Below are 18,423 nucleotides of genomic sequence, written 5' to 3' on the forward strand. Positions count from 1 at the left end.
TGCAATTTATGCTTGATTATTTATATCAATGGTGTACTGAGAATCATATGAATGTTAACCCTGAAAAGAGTAATATTATACACTTCAGATCACAATGTGTCAACCGAACTTCATATAATTTCACATGTGGACCCCATGAGTTGAGAGTGGTTGACAGGTATACTTACTTGGGGCTGTTATTAAATGAGTTCCTTGATTATGATCTTACTGCTAAAAGTGTCTCCCAAAGTGCAGGCATGGCCCATTGGGTTACTCATTGCCAAATGTAAATTTATAGGCGGAGTTCCATGCCATGTTTTTAAGAAACTGTATGGTAGCTCATTTTGGCCAGTAATATCCTGTGGGACCTCAGCAAATATACACCAAACAGTGCTCTCTATGGTGAATTATCATGGCAACCACCACATGTCAAACAATGTAGATCTGTTGTACAGCAATGGTACAAACTGGATAATTTCGCGTTATCATGAGTGCTTGTCTTACTTTGATAATGAATGTAGTGTAACCAAGGTCAGTGTATTACTCCGCGTTCCAAAAATAACCGCTGATCAAATAATCATTCATAATAAATCAGAATATCGTTCTGTGAAAAAGAGCAGTGCGTTATAAATTATAACTTTATTCATATTGAATTGCAAATCTAAAAGTTTTATAACATCAATCTAATATTAAGTTGTTATATACAAGGAACTACATTTGTTTACAACGTAGCCTAACAACGTAGCACGTGCTGCTGATTATAGATGAAATTTAATAAACGGAGCTTCAATCAACCGAATTCGCTGTAAAAGTGGGATAAACATTGATATTGCATACATATGTTAAATGGTAGTTGATCTACCAATACACTATGTTACCAACAAGACAATTGAATCAACACATACTCATTCTCAACTTAAGTGTTCAACCACTGGCTTCGTCACTGAATGAAACGCAATTCATTATAGCTCAATAAAACCCTCTTCTACCATTACTAACTAATACTCAACAGCCACACATCTACCAACTCTCACTCACTCACTCACTCACTCACTCACTCACTCACTCACTCACTCACTCACTCACTCACTCACTCACTCACTCACTCACCTCACTCACTCACTCACTCACTCACTCACTCACTCACTCACTCACTCACTAACTCACTAACTCACTTACTCACTCGTATTCATATCACCTACCTAAACCCCACTCATACAACTCTTATTCACATAATCTCACTCACTCACTCACTCACTCACTCACTCACTCACTCACTCACTCACTCACTCACTCACTCACTCACTCACTCACTCACTCACTCACTCACTCACTCACTCACTCACTCACTCACTCACTCACTCACTCACTCACTCACTCACTCACGGAATACCTGTACTATATTTTACCATAAATGTGTTCTCTTTATTATATACACTATTTTTTTATAATCGCTTATAATTCAAATTTGAATGGCCATTTACAGATGTTGTTATACATGTGTTTTTTATGTTGTATATACTATGTTGTACATGTAAAAGGATAAGACTGAAATAAAATAAAATAAAATTTGATTACAATCAGTATGTGTTAATCGTGCATTTATGTTATTACCATACACAGTGGAAACCTAATGAATAGTGTACGAGCGTCGAAATTACATCTTATTACAATTAAAAAAAACGCCGTATTGTCTACCGGTATGATCATTTTGTTTTTGTTTAAATACGTGTCTCTGCACAGTGACCGTGTCTGGCAATACAGCAAAAAATTAAACTCCGCAAACTAGACTATCAGGACCGAATGTCTTGTTCGTGCGAAAGTGTTTTATAACTGAACAACAAATAGAAACATAAAATAATTATCCCCACGCTTTTTGAAGGGATATTGTGGTTATCTCCGCCGTCTGTCCGTCCATCCGCCCTGGCCACTATCTCCCCCTACACTATTAGCACTAGAACATTGAAACTTACACACATGGTAGCTATGAGCATATGTGCGACAGTGCACTATTTGGAATTTTGATCTGACCCCTGGGTCAAAAGTTATGGGTGTTGGGCTAGGGCCGGGTCAGAGATTTTCCCTCATTTATTATGTTATTTTACATTAACTTCTTCATTTCTACTCCAATTTATTTCAAATTGATACTAAGCATCTCGTATGACAATACGGTCAATCTGAACTATGCATGGCCCCATTACCAACCCTGGGGCGCCCCTGGGTCAAACATGCGGCATGTGAATACGCGTCGGCCTCTGCCGCGCCATTTCTAGTTAACATTGGGACCCCCCCCCCCCCCCCCTTAGAACGGTAAATGCAAAGAATTCGGGGGGGGGGGATTAACCCAATTTTATGGCTACCCGAATCTCACACTTTCCCCCGAATGGTATCCGGCTTTCTTTATCACTGACAATTGTTCCTATGCTAATTTTGACAAGGTTGGTGTTCGTTCCAAAGCTGTTTTGACAATCCGTACAGTCGTTTCAACGTAATTTTTATCCAGTTTGTTCGCCTAGAATAAATCAAAACACCTAATCGTGTGTTGCTATCATATGCTTAGCGGACCATTTCAATTCTTGTCCTGGTAACGATATAGCGGACTCTTCTAAGTCGTGTCGAGGTTACGAGAATGTGGACTCTTTTATGCCGTGTCATGGAAACGACATTGCGGATTCTTTTAAGTTGCGTTTTAGTAACCATAGCGGATTTCTCTAGGTTGCATCTTGGTAACGACATTGCGGATTCCTCTAAATTGTGTCGGATATCGACATAGAGAACGTTTGGTAAGTCGTGTCGGGGTAACGATATAGCGGACTCTTCTAAGTCGTGTCGGGATAACGATATAGCGGACTCTTCTTAGTTGTGTCGGGGTAACGATATAGCGGACTCTTCTTAGTCGTGTCGGGGTAACGATATAGCGGACTCTTCTAAGTTGTGTCGGGGTAACGATATAGCGGACTCTTCTTAGTTGTGTCGGGGTAACGATATAGCGGACTCTTCTTAGTTGTGTCGGGGTAACGATATAGCGGACTCTTCTAAGTCGTGTCGGGGTAACGATATAGCAGACTCTTCTTAGTTGTGTCGGGATAACGATATAGCGGACTCTTCTTAGTCGTGTCGGGGTAACGATATAGCAGACTCTTCTTAGTTGTGTCGGGGTAACGATATAGCGGACTCTTCTAAGTCGTGTCGGGGTAACGATATAGCGGACTCTTCTAAGTCGTGTCGGGGTAACGATATAGCGGACTCTTCTTAGTTGTGTCGGGATAACGATATAGCGGACTCTTCTAAGTCGTGTCGGGGTAACGATATAGCGGACTCTTCTAAGTCGTGTCGGGGTAACGATATAGCGGACTCTTCTTAGTTGTGTCGGGGTAACGATATAGCGGACTCTTCTAAGTCGTGTCGGGGTAACGATATAGCGGACTCTTCTTAGTTGTGTCGGGATAACGATATAGCGGACTCTTCTAAGTCGTGTCGGGGTAACGATATAGCGGACTCTTCTAAGTCGTGTCGGGGTAACGATATAGCGGACTCTTCTAAGTCGTGTCGGGGTAACGATATAGCGGACTCTTCTTAGTTGTGTCGGGGTAACGATATAGCGGACTCTTCTAAGTCGTGTCGGGGTAACGATATAGCGGACTCTTCTTAGTTGTGTCGGGATAACGATATAGCGGACTCTTCTTAGTCGTGTCGGGGTAACGATATAGCGGACTCTTCTTAGTTGTGTCGGGATAACGATATAGCGGACTCTTCTTAGTCGTGTCGGGGTAACGATATAGCGGACTCTTCTAAGTCGTGTCGGGGTAACGATATAGCGGACTCTTCTAAGTCGTGTCGGGGTAACGATATAGCGGACTCTTCTAAGTCGTGTCGGGGTAACGATATAGCGGACTCTTCTAAGTCGTGTCGGGGTAACGATATAGCGGACTCTTCTAAGTCGTGTCGGGGTAACGATATAGCGGACTCTTCTAAGTTGTGTCGGGGTAACGATATAGCGGACTCTTCTTAGTTGTGTCGGGGTAACGATATAGCGGACTCTTCTAAGTCGTGTCGGGGTAACGATATAGCGGACTCTTCTAAGTCGTGTCGGGGTAACGATATAGCGGACTCTTCTTAGTTGTGTCGGGGTAACGATATAGCGGACTCTTCTAAGTCGTGTCGGGGTAACGATATAGCAGACTCTTCTTAGTTGTGTCGGGATAACGATATAGCGGACTCTTCTTAGTCGTGTCGGAGTAACGACATAGCGGACTCTTCTAAGTAATGTCGGGGTAACGATATAGCGGACTCTTCTAAGTCGTGTCGGGGTAACGATATAGCGGACTCTTCTAAGTCGTGTCGGGGTAACGAGATAGCGTACAATTTTAAGTACTGTCGGGGTATCGACATAGAGGACGTTTCTAAGTCGTGTCGGGGTAACGACAAATCGGACTCTTCTTGGTCCGCACAAAATAATCACGGACGACACTTTCCGCCTAAACTGGCTTCTCGTTCAAACGATACTCCTTTAAACTAAAAATACCATAACAGAGGAAAGTGTCGTCCCGATCAGCTGTGCGGACTTCACAGGCTTATTTACGACGATTCTCTACCGTCTTAATCGATTTAACCAAATCTTTATATTTAATCTTATTTTAATGAGATTTTGTATTTTGGTCGGACGATTTCTGTTTTATAGGGATAGTGGACTCTGGCTGGAGATATGAGTGTTGTTTTGTTGAACAATATATTTTGGGCGACACAACCCATATGAGGGTTGCTTGGATGTAACGCTAGAAATCAAGCTATTTAATTAAACAAATATGTCCGAAAAGCAAATCACCTGGGGACCGAATTGATACCCATTTCATATCAATTTTATTTCCATAACAACATATCGTATTTAAAGAGTGTTTTGTGTGTCCCAGTACATTACATGATGTGCGCAAGCTCATTATATTCTCTTACAAGCTCACATTGCAGATAACCTTTGTTAGGCCAAATTCGATAAAATATTTAGGATTTTATTGGTAATTTTGACAATGTGAAAATCGCTTTGATCGCGTACAGAAAGTTGAAATAAAAAAAAGTGTATATATATTGAAAGAAAAGCCTTGCTTCAATTTATCCATTGTTTATGTAAAAGACAGGTAAGAGAACTAAGTCGCTTTTTTCTCACCAATAGGCTTATGATGCTTTCAGCGTGTTGATTACGCAAGACGAACGAGCAGATGTCAATAGGTAATCTCGCTATGCAGTCTAGAATGTCGTATTTTAATGTCAGAATTAATTTGGACGCTATAACGTATCTGATTGCATTATATCCAATTGCACCTTTTACGGGCATAAATTCTGCACTGTATTCTACCTCTGTTATATGCCATGTTCCAATAGGGCTCTCCATGCAACCCCCCCCCCCTGGGATTAATTTTCACCTATACCAAGTTGTTCAGTAACTCAAGTAAGTATATTTTTTCATTTGTCCTCAAAGATAAACTCAAGTTAAAGTGTCCATAACAACCAGTTTCCATGGCAACCGCCACTCAAAATTGGAAAACGGACAAAGAGACTATATCACATCATTATTATAATATATCTTATCGTAATACAAACAAATTAGTGTTCCAACAACGGCTACACATTGTGCTTTATTTTAAAGACCAAATTATATATTTATCTCATTTGCATATTCATGAATATTAATGAGAAACTGACAATATCTGGAAAAAAATACTATTTATGATCATAACTATGTAACTATACAATCAAATTTGATGAATATGGTGGCTATACCTAGGTTTCAAGGGCAAAGAACACATTAATGATCATCAGACATTGTTTAAGTTAAATATAGTATACAAAATCCAACATGGCGTCAAAAATGGCCGCCAAGATGGCCGCCAAAACCTATGTATGATCATAACTGTGTAACTTTCCACTCAAATTTGATGAATTTTATGTCTATACCCAGTTTTCAGGAGGCAAAGAACACATTTATATCATCAGACATTGGTTAAGTTTAATAAAGTACACACAAATGCAACATGGCGTCAAAAATGGTCACCAAGATGGCCGCCAAAACCTATTTATGATCAGAACTATGCAACTTTCAACTTAAATTTGATGAATTTTGTGTCTATATCCAGGCTTCATGGGGCAAAGAACACATTTATATCATCAGACAAAGTGTAAGTTAATTATGTTACACAGAAATCCAACATCATAACAAAAATGGCCGCAAAGGTGGCCGCCAAAACCTATTAATGATTATAAATATGTTACAATCCACTCAAATTTGACGAGTTTGGTGTCTATACATAGGTTTCAGGTGGCAAAGGTGACACATAATGATCACCAGGCTTTGTTTAAGTTTATTTCATTACACACAAATCCAAGACAGCATCCAAAAGGGCCGCCAAGATGGCCGCCAAAACATATTTATGATCATAAAATATAACTATGTATATATCCATTCAAATTTGATGAATTTGATGTCTATACTCAGGGAGCAACAATAATCATCAGACAAAATGTAAGCTAATTATGTTACACAGAAACCCAACACGGCGTCCAAAATGGCCTTCAACACATTACGATGGACCACAAGTCCGTCCATAACTTGTTACTCAAACGTTATGGTTGTTTTGTAAAACGCCATAGTTTAGGAGACAAGAAACACTTTAATCGAATTGAGGTTATCACTTAGCAGTTGAATAATCATAAAATCCAATTTACGACATTTGAAGGAGAGAATGAAATAGCACATGACTTCATGATAGGCTCAGGTTCTACCAACTTCTGTAGACTTCATTTTTTACCGATGCTGCAAATCATTGAAGATTAATAACAGCCTGAATAAGCATGAGTTCTCACAAAAGGTTAATATTAAACACTTTTTCTTCCTTTGACCATCAATTTACATTAGAGCGGATGTAGATGGTCTTATTGTCCCTTTCGAAGTAATGCAGGATCAGGATGAGCAAATCTGTATCCTCGTCCACCAATGTTTTGGTGCTACGACGGGATCGTTATACTGTTGATTTAACAATTTCAACGTCTGCATCCCCTGAAGACAGAACAACATAGCATCCCACTTTAGTCAGACATGTGCGGATCAGAGCAATCATGCTGGCCTTGTTTCTATCACGAGTCAAAAAGTCTTCCTTTTTTACATGAGCATTCTGTTTCTTTGCTGAAACTCACAATATGATTTACGTTTGTTTCATCGTCTCCGGTGCGTGGTGTCTTTTGTTATAATGACCGTCTTCGTAGCCATCGAACCCCACTGTCGCTTGTCCGTAATGCCTTTTTCTGAATCTACATAAGACTCGACTAGTGCGTTATTTGAGTCGCCCTTCTCCATGGTCAACAATGCAGCAAACTGCCACCATCACGCATCTGTTTCATGAATACAGTTTATCACAGCCTCACATGATGTGTCGCGATCCGAGGCTTATCTGCTGTACAAAGTATGTTCTTAGCTTCAAAGAAAGCAGCAGGATGGAAGCTCAGTTCATAAGACAATACGACTGAAGCATCTCCAAATTTTGACCACCAGGAAACGCTGGAACAGAAGAGCAGGATAAAAAGCACAGTCAGAAGCGATCTTAACAGCCAAGCTATTCCCATTAGCTTTGGCTCTGTATTTTCTTGTAAATTTATAAGCAACACTGATTTTCCTATGATATCTCGTATGATCGTTTTCCAAACCGCCTCAATTGCACGACCATTCATATCTGACCCAGCCACTATCCCATTGACCATGTTTCTCAGACTAAGGTCAGCTGTGTATGGTGAGCAGGTTGTAATCTGTGTCTGCATGTTCTCTAGATCAGAAGAGTCCCATTTGGTGCACGCCTCAGTTGAGTCTTTGTGTTTTCGACTTGTAGTAAAGGTAAATTCTGTAAAATCCTGCATCGCACTGTTGTGCTCGAATATTGCAGATAGGGTTCAAGGGGTTTGCATTTCCTCGGTCATTCCACTGCCGCGGGTTAGACCATTTGTGCTCTATAAAAACATCATTAATGTTTGCTCAATGACAAGATCACATCCTAGCCCAGCCCAGCACAGATTTTTCCTACGAACAACGTGAAAACCAATACCAAACTTTCGATAAACATTCGGGTGCGTTTCCTCTAGGTTGCTTATTTGCTGCAGATACATGTAGTAATAAGCAGATTGCAGGTAATGTACCCAGCAACGATGGATAGCATATCGGACACTGCCTGCTAATGCCTCAGCCAACACACAGTACAATATGCTTAAATTTGTAATCATTAGCTGATAATTCAGCCATACTATGCGTGTCTTTGAGGTCATTGCAAGTTCATGTTTCTTCTTCTCTGTAGCTCTCTCGAGTTTGATCAAAATTGCATAACATGTATCATCTGCTAGAGTTGTTAGAGTACAAATCCTTGGCATTATCCAGAAGTATCTGAATGTCTGGATCTTCCTGGGTCCTGGTTGTGTATGCACTTTTTAAACAAGAACATGGTCCCGTGAAGCCCTGGACAGTTTTTCGTGTCAAAATGTGCACAATTGCATTTTCTCCATAGACAGCCTCAAGTATGTTTTGAGAGCAGTTTCTTCCATGAGGGATCCTTGCCCCCCACCCCCCCCCACAAGTTCACACGTTTATGAAACATCCCAAATTTTGAACAATATTTTCAACTACTTTGTGGCGCATCAATGATGATTGCGGCAGCCTTCCAATACAAGGGTTGGTGAAACGTTACAATGGTGTACAGTTGTTGCAAGGTTGCAAACTAAGGCTTTTGTTGACAGAATGCACGCTTTGTCCCCATTGTTCATAATTATTCATTGGCAAGAATTTTGTTCTGATGCAAGAAAGGCATTATTCCCTGCCAACTCAGTGTTGCCTGAAGCTGAAAAATATCGATCCTCCTGTCAAAATCCAGGCTAACTTAAACTATGTCTGACAATCTCAATGTGTTCTTTGCCCCTCGAAACCTCGGTATAGACACCAAAATCATCAAATACGAGTGGATAGTTTCATAGTTATGATCATAAATAGGTTTTGGTGGCCATCTTGGTGGCCATTTTGGACGCCATGTTGGATTTGTGTGTACTATTGTTAACTTAAACAATGTATGATGATCTTTATGTGTTATTGCCACTTGAAACCCAGGTATAGACACCAAATTCATCAAATTTGAGTCGATAGTTACATAGTTATGATCATTTACAGGTTTTGGTTGCCATCTTGGAACCATTTTGGACGCCATGTTGGATTTGTGTGTAATATAATAAGCTTAAACAATGTCTGATAATCTTAATGTGTTGTTTAGCCCTTGAAACCAGTTACCTTTGTATAGCCACCAAAAATAATCAAATTTTAGTGCATATTTACATAGTTATGATCATTTATAGGTTTTGGCGGCCATCTTGGCGGCCATTTTGGACGCCATGTTGGATTTGTGTGTCCAATTGTAAACTTCAACAAGCTCCGATGATCTTTATGTGTTATTTGCCCCTTAAAACCTAGGTATAGACCCAAATTCATCAAATTTGATTGTATAGTAACATACTAGTAGTTATGATCATAAATAGTAATTTTTCGCGATTTTGTTAGTTTCTCATTAATATTCATGAATATGCAAATGAGATAAATATATAATTTGGTCTTTAAAATGAAGTACAATGTGTAGCCTTTTTTTTAACACTTATTTGTTTGTATTACGATAAGATATAATATAATAATGATGTTATATAGTCGCCCTGGTCCGTTTTTCAATTTTGAGTGGCGGTTGCCATGGAAACTGGTTGATATGAACACTTTCACTTGAGTTTATCTTTGAGGACAACTGAAAAAATATACTTACTTGAGTTACTGAACAACTTGGTATAGGTGAAAATTAATCCCAGGGGGGGGGGGGCATGGAGACCCCTATAAGGACATGGCCTATTAAACAGAATACAATTGTCTTTACCGATGTGTTTACCGTAAATTATATGGGACTGTTCCCATGTCGGGCAACCCAAACTGTGTACGGTGATTTAAATTTCAAACTGTGTGCCGACATAGTTACTCGAATATTTCATACCTGTTTTCTTTCCTTGTGAACTTAGTAAACAATGACACAGCAATAGTTTATGTACTGTTATAACGGTCAGAAATGTCATTTATTTACATCGTGGCACTGCGTGTTAAGCGAACAATCAACCGAATAAATAATGTTTCTTTATAATTTTCTATTCGGTCACTTTCGGTAGACATATCTATTAACCTTAAACAGCTAACTACGCCCTATTTTTTCTCTTCAAATAAATCTAAGAAATAACCTGTTGAAATTCGTTTAATAGTGCATGAGCGATGTAACAACATAAATGCGTAACAATATTTACCTCAACATAACACTTACTCAGAAATACTCATATCATTGTTGACAAAATACTGCTAAAAGCTATTCAAAATGCGTTTAAATAAAAGCCATGCCGTTTAATCCCTTGTGTACTGGTCAAAGGTTATTATTTGCGACCCACAACACAAATGTGACCTGTACCGAGTTAAAGATTAGTGGCTAAACAATCTTATTACTTTAAGCATTTCATTCAAATTCAAAAACTTGGAGGAAGAAAATCAACTCAAAAATAAGATTGTAATCACAATTCATAGTTTAAAGTTACACACGGCTTATTTTCTATGTCCTGCGGGTAGGATGATTATATTGACTGTTTTCGGTTGGTAGTCGAATACTAGTATATCATTAAAATCTGACCACGAAAAGAGATCAGGGTATAAACATGTAGGATATTTTTCAGCGGAAAAATGTGCGTCTCATTCTTTAATACCCAGAGGTCCGTTCAAGGTCGTTTTAACGTATACATATTGCAGAGCATATAGTTTGGTAAGAGTCAATACAGACAGTTTTTTTTACAAATCGCAACAAATTTTCATATCGCCTTCCTTTTACTGTAGTGTCGTGCGTCCAATAACTTAAAATAAATTTAATGGAATTTGTTCACAGATTTTTTGAAGTTCCGTATGTAAATGTTTTGAATGAATACATTTAAATATCGGAACTAAAAAGATCAGTTTAAAACAAAAATATAATTTAAGAAAGAAAATGCATAAGATCACCCAAAAACGTTATCGCTGTATCCATTAACCAACCGTTTTGTAACCTCAATAATTGTATTTTACACTAGTTCGAAGCAATCCACGTATTGTCACAAATACTTCAGGAACAATCCAAATCATACGATCGTTGCGCGCTTGTAGGGTCCCAAAATATTATAAATTTTGATTGATGATTACTCATATACGAATGTAAAGTTGAACAAGTATAATTTTTCCATCTGATGTACAATGTTATATATATATTTTTTTTATTCTGCGACAAAAACTTGCAAAAATGTCCTTCCGACAATCTGTCCCTTTGAATGGAATGGGCAACCATGTGTTTCCCATTTTATGACGATTATAAAATAAAATCTATACATTAAAATATTAAACTGAAAGATATTCAATTTTGGTGTGGTCTTATGTTGTGTGGGGAGGGAACTCGGAGAACCCTGGGGAAAGTGCACCTGTCCGGCATGGCAACTACAAGCTCACATACGAAGGGTGTAGGGATTGAACTCAGGTCGCCTAGGTGAGAAGCGGGTGAACCAACCACTGCACTTACCTGACAGCTAAGTATCGACTCCAGTTTACGAGATAGTACTGACCAATAAGGGCCTCTCCGCATTAAATTGATCGGGCAAAGCCGAAAGTTGATTTAATTCTCCTGTTGTTATGTAAACGCAGCTGACGAAAAATCTGTGAACAACTTGCAAAACAGGTGGTTAAAGAGGTACACATAATGTGCGCTTTTAAATTTGGCGGGTTGACTTTTGAAAGCACTCTCAAGTGATTTGTTTTTTCGTAGTTTATCAACAAAAGATCACAGATTGTTGAGAAGTATCACATTAAAAGGTCAATATGTGGTAAATTGAGACAAACAGCCATCTATAATGCCCCGCGGAGGCCTATCATGTACATATATGCGTGTTACAGCGCAGTTAACAATGTCAGGTGTGGTCTTTGAATTACCCTGATTATCTGAGGATACACTTCACACGGACGACTGGGTTACACATAGATAAAATATAATGAGATAAAGTAACGTAAATGTTACAATACCTTTACTTCGGGTTATTGCGATTGAATTTATTATTCGTATAGTCCGTTTCAATACCCCGCCCCCTTGTACATGGTTTCGTAAATCCATCTTTAGGTTTAGGGATTTATGAAGTTTTCATTCTTATATTCTACAATATGAACTTTTGATCGAATTCTTGATTACGATTTCAGGTTAACATGAATGTTGAGGTCTCACGCAACGCTTAGTTTTTACAATAATGCTTCATTGCTTACCTATTTATCTCAGTTAAATACTTTTGCATCTGATTGTTCTTTAATACAACTGAAAAATCTGCATCTTCGTCATTGAAGACTATTCCATAAATTTAATGTATTTTGCAATACAAAAAAATAAACTAAATGCAATCAACTGCACTAAATGTAAAATGCATTTTTCAATAACAGTGATAATGAAATTCGCAATACATTTTGTACTTACAGTATGTAATAACGGTATTGTTATTAATTCGCGATGAATGTTCCCAATGTGACGTCTTGAAGCAATATTCAATGTTATGTATGGCATTAGTTAGTTGCGGCAATGAAACATTAATGATTCATTTTCAGAGAAATTGTTTTTCCACGTGGATATGTAATTTGCAAACAATGTATGATGAATTTGATACTACACGTCAATTCGACATTAATATCATTCGAGCTCAAATGTGATATGCAAAAAAAAATTAATAATTTATCGTTGTACTATACCCAAACATTGTAATTTGATGCTGTAGAACAATTTTCTAGTTAATGCTAGTTAATGTCAAACTGAAATTTATAATGTTGGTGTTTTTTAATGCAGCAGAGGGATGTGCATTCTTTTATTTGACACTTAAAAAAAGAACGAACTACAAATTATCAATACAAGTCTTCAATTTATTATTAGAAAAAAATCGATGGACGAATACTATTTGCAACGAATATGCCATTTGATACGACGCTTCATTTAGTAGGCAGGCATTGATGCATTAGCAATTTGATAGCATGTCTATGAAACGAAAACCCCATATACTAGCAGATTCTGTGCTAAACAACCACACCAAAAAAAAAGAAACAGGTAAATGTTTGTGTAATGGACGACAAAGCGGACAAATTGTCGTGTTAAAATCAACTTTTAAAATGACACTTTAATCCGATTCAATACAGATTCAGAAGACAAATGCGTATACCCAACATGCAAATTTGACCCATTTATGCCTAGCGTCTAGAAAAAAGGCCTTGGCAAACAGCGTAGACCCAGATGAGACGCCGCATGATGCGGCGTCTCATCAGGGTCTGCGCTGCTTGCTTAAAGGAATTTCTTTAAGAAATATTCTAAATATAGAAATAAATATACTAGACATCCCTAATTTCGGAAATAAATTGATCAAATTTTAAAGGATGGGTGAGTCCACTAGGCATACATGGGTTAAACCAGAGCGGCCGGAACGATTCAGACTTATTTGTAACACGATCCAATATGCAGATTAATATGCAACATAATTTGCAGATTTATATCAAACTATCGCATTTGTAACAGTTTAAAATGTGCATAATACGACCTCTTTAAATAGGAGCCTTTTTATACCTTCTACATACAGGAAACAGTGACATAAACCTTGAATAGGTGTAAATTGTGTTGGCTTTTTACGGCTAATGGGGAATGTCTAAGTATCTATTTTTCCAATTTGAATAACAAACCTAATATACATTGACAGTCATAGATCATATCATTAAAGGCATGAGCTGTTTATCCAACTGTTGTGCCTTATCTATTTAGGTACTCGTAAATCTCTATTGTTAATTTTAAACTTTGTCGATAATTATATTGCTTATTTGTTCCTTTCATTGCAAAAGGTTGGTATCATACAGAAAAGCTTTTATGATGCTTTATTTTGTTTAACTAACAAAATCAAGACATAACAAACTATATGGGTCATCATAATTTTGAGCGCTATCAGAATGCGTATAAGCAGTTTAAATGGCAAAGCAAGCGAATATGTTTATCTGGTTTACCTATTATCTTTAATTGGTAAATGATCAAGTTAACCCATTTATGCCTAGCGTCCTGAAAAAAGGACATTGCAAACAGCGTAGACCCAGATGAGACCCCGCCTGATGCGGCGTCTCATCTGGGTCTTCGCTGTTTGCTAACAGGATTTTCAGTAATAAATATTCTAAATATAGAAATAAGTATACTAGACATCCCTAATTTTCGAAATAAATTGATCCAATTTAGAAGGATGGGAGAGTCCACTGGGCATAAATGGTTTAATATTCCCGACATAAAACACATGCATACCATATGAGTCTCGCTCTGGGAAAACGAGGCTAAATGCAAGTTTGTAAAGTGTTCCATATAAGCCGGTGCATTCCGCACAGGCTAATCAGGGACGACACTTTCCGCCTATACTTGATTTTCGCTGAGAATACACTTTCTTTAAACCTTTGCATGCTGGGAAATTTGTCGTCTGCTAAAATGTCTTCTGCTGAATTTCTAAAATTAGCATTTTCTTCGATTTTTTTCTGTGGCGTCTCATCTGGATCCAAACTGTTTGCAAAGGCCTTCAAAATTCGGTTCCAGCACTCAAAGGGTTAAATGAAAATACCATAAAAAGGGAAGTATTGTATCTAATTATTCTGTGCGAACTGCACATGCTTATCTGGGACATGACGCACTTGCATTCAGCCCCGTTTTTCAAGAGCGATGCACTTCCATGGCAAAGGAACGTAGACCAATCAATCACTATTTACCGGATATTATTGTAAAACCACGAACTTTCATTCATTGACACGCATTTATAAATGCAATCAATATGATTTTTTTGCTCATAATGATGCCATTTATCATAATGATTATCTGTTAAATATGTATGTATGCTATAACCAGTAACAGAACAACCTATTAAATATCATAAGAGCATCGACAAACATATACATGTTATTAGAAAACAAGAGCTGTGTTTGTGAAACACAATGCCCCCTACTGTGCCGCGTTGAAGGCATATATTTGACCACTGACCTTGAAGGGTGACCTTAACTTTCACCACTCAAAATGCGCAGCTCCATGTGATACAAATGCATGCCAAATATCAAGTTGCTATCTTCAATATTTCAAAAGTTATGACCAAGGTTTAATTTTTGTGACGGACACACACAATGACAGACAGACAGACAAACAATATACCCCCGATCATTCGATCCGGGGCATAAAAAGTAAAGGAACTTTGTATTGCCTGTTATCGTCTTTGTTCTGTTGAAATATGTTTGTATCCGCATAGGTCATTTCTTGTAAAAAATCAAAAACAACGAAACTCCATAAACTATATCATGACAGAAATTCGTTTCTAAATTCACTTATTTTATTTTAACAGAACACAAACTTGAAACATAAAATGATAAAACAGAGATCTCCGCCTTTGAACGGTCAATGCAAAGTACTGAGGTCTGTTTGAACTTAAGACTTATCCCAGAAATATTCACAACCAATAATCCGATGTGGTGATCATATAAGCCGCGTTCTGAGAAAACAGGGCATAATGCTTGTGCGTAAAGTGTCGTCCCAGATTAGCCTGTGCAGTCCGCAAAGGCTAATCATGGACGAAACTTTCCGCTTTTATGACATTTTCGTTTAAATAAAGTCTCTTCTTAGCAAAAATCCAATTAAGGCGGAAAGTTTCGTCCCTGATTAGCCTGTTGGACTGCACAGGTTAATCTGGGACGACACTTTACGCACATGCGAAAATTGGGCTTAGTGCGTATGCAAAAAGTGACGTCCCAGATTAGCCTGTGAAATCCGCACTGGCTAATCAGGGATTACACTTTCCGCATTTATGAAATTTTTCGTTGTTAGGATGTCCCTTCTAAACGAAAATCCAGTTTATGTTTAAAGTGTCGTCCCTGATTAGCCTGTGCGGACTGCGCAGGCTCATCTGAACCGACACTATTCATATGCATAAAGTCCGTTTTCCCAAATCGCGGCTCATGTATATATTGGTTGTTTCCACAAACAATATTAATTTTGGCCATTCGTTGTTTCGTTATATCTTATTGAATAAAAGTTATTCCCACATATGTGAATAGAAGAGGATCAACGACAGGTCACCATTAGATATGTCTTTGTTGGATAAACTTGATTCATTGCAAATTATCGAAAACTCTATCTTGAATGCCTCACAAAGTTGAGGGTACGGTACCAACAATAAGTGTCAGTCCGGTAAGTGGAAACAATCAGTACATGTACTTACTAGGGCCGTAAGCGAAAATTCGAAAATTATGTCGAATAATCGAATTAGAAATCCCGATTCGAATCTTCGATCTTAATGCAAATAATCTCCCCCAAAAAAGATTATGTGCAAAGTCGCATTTTGGTTTAGTGCTGATGACTTGGATATTGTTTGGATAACAGCTGCCATCAATTAACTAGTAAGTAATTGGCATGCTGGAGGGTAACTGCGGAAAGTTAGTGTCTTCAATAGCTTTAGCTTTCACTTTGCCACGGTGTTAATACACAGGGTTCAATATAGTGCCGAACACAATCGACATGTTAATCACTGTTCAGTGTTTCGCCATAAAGACAACAGATGCAACCCAATTTGCCTTACCTTTAAAATGACAATAACTTTAACCCATTTATGCCTAGCGTCCTGAAAAAGGACATTGCAAACAACGTAGACCCAGATGAGACGCCGCATAACGCGGCGTCTCATCTGGGTCTGCGTTGTTTGCTTAAAGAAATTTCCGTAACAAATATTCTAAATATAGAAATAAATATACCAGACACCCCTAGTTTTGGAAATAAATTGATCCAATTAAGAAGTGTGGGAGAGTCCCCTGGGCATAAATGGGTTAATTGCTCTATCCACATACTTACAGGGTATGTCATCTTATCGGATTTACTTAGTCAAGTATTAACCACTTACAATTGTTTGCAGTAAAGTATCAATTTATTTAGAGTCAAGAACGTTCATTTCTTACTGGCTATTTGTTACAGATAAATATGCAATTTAGATTCTTACTACTATTAAACTAAAGCAATGAACAATTCGTTTCCCGAATTTTTTCACGCGCGCGAGACGAAGGTTACACGCAACTATTTGAGTATAGAAAAACAATGATAACGGTAATATGTATACCGGAAATGTCTTATACCAGATAAAAGTAAAACATTTTAAGTGACACATGAAGGGCGTACTAATCAATTATCTTTTTCAAATATGACCGCAAAAATGACTACAATACAGATACGATGCATGGTGGTAATTATGGCAATTAGAAACACTTTTTTGTTCCGGACGTTCGTAAGTGCGGACATTTGAATCAAAGTTTTGTTTAGTGGAATATTCAAATATATTTGAATATATATTCGAATAATGGTACACAAATTTTCTAATATCATTTCAGAATGTTCAAATAATCGAATATTCTATCCAATTCCTAGTTCTTTCCAACTTCAAAACAAGGTTGTTGAATGAAACCCCTTTTACAAAATTTTTCTTTGAATAAAACACGTGATATGGCGATCGAAAACTCCAGTTTGCACGCTAATGCTTAAGAAACGTCTTTGAAAAAAATAGTGTCGGGGAAACAAACATGTTTACGCATACTCACGTGGGTACAGACGTCCGGTCTCCGATGTGTGATTCCCGTTAATCGGCGCTTCCACGTTTCCATAATCGTGCTCATATTCCACCAACCACGCAAACATCAGGATAAAAAACAACTGAACCACCAGTGCTGTGATTCCAAATTTGAAACGAAACCAGTTCACCATTTTTGTAAAAAAAATCTGCTTAGGTCAAATGAACGAAAACAAACGTATATTATGTAGTTATTTTTATAAAGTTATTTATTTAGCGCACATCTACGTCTGAATTCTGTATAATCCACACTTATCAATTATTTGCGTTGAAGATGCACCGTTTGTATTGTTCAATTTATATTTTAAATTTCGTTTGCGTTTTAAATTTTTAAGCACCTTTAAGGTTTTTAGTGTTAATCATTGTTTTTGTTTTGTTAAACCTTGCACACTGTTAAGGTCGATCTGGTTTTATCAGGATCGATAAAAGCCAACAATATGAACTTAACTTCAATAGAAGAAACGATAGTCAAATAACGATCGCCTACTAACAATACGCTCTGAAATATTAGACTAACACAGCCACAGCGGATACTCACAAGAAGGCGCATTCGATCGGAAGATTTCAAGTAGCCAATCAGAGGCGGGAGTGCAATGCTTCCAACCAATCAAACATCAGAAACTACTTAACAAACCAACTTACTACCTACGCTCTGTAAAAAGTTCTTTAACTTTAAAAGAAGAGAATTACACTGTACTA

At 37.8% G+C, this 18,423-nt stretch overlaps 1 protein-coding gene across 2 annotated transcripts in view; it reads right to left on the bottom strand.

Moving 5' to 3' along the window:
• The window catches only part of LOC127861245 (ammonium transporter Rh type A-like), a 42,928-nt gene extending 24,730 nt beyond the window's left edge, over positions 1 to 18,198 (bottom strand). The window contains exon 1 of one of the 2 annotated variants that reach the window (XM_052399657.1): positions 17,696 to 18,198. In XM_052399657.1, coding sequence (XP_052255617.1) covers positions 17,696 to 17,858 — 163 coding nt within the window. In that variant the 5' untranslated portion in view covers positions 17,859 to 18,198. The remainder of the gene's footprint in view (positions 1 to 17,695) is intronic. The other variant, XM_052399656.1, reaches the window with a different exon arrangement.
• Between the last annotated feature and the right edge of the window lie 225 nt (positions 18,199 to 18,423).

The sequence above is a fragment of the Dreissena polymorpha genome, chromosome 15 (genome assembly GCF_020536995.1).
Source record: "Dreissena polymorpha isolate Duluth1 chromosome 15, UMN_Dpol_1.0, whole genome shotgun sequence".
Classification (NCBI taxonomy): Eukaryota; Metazoa; Mollusca; class Bivalvia; order Myida; family Dreissenidae; genus Dreissena; species Dreissena polymorpha.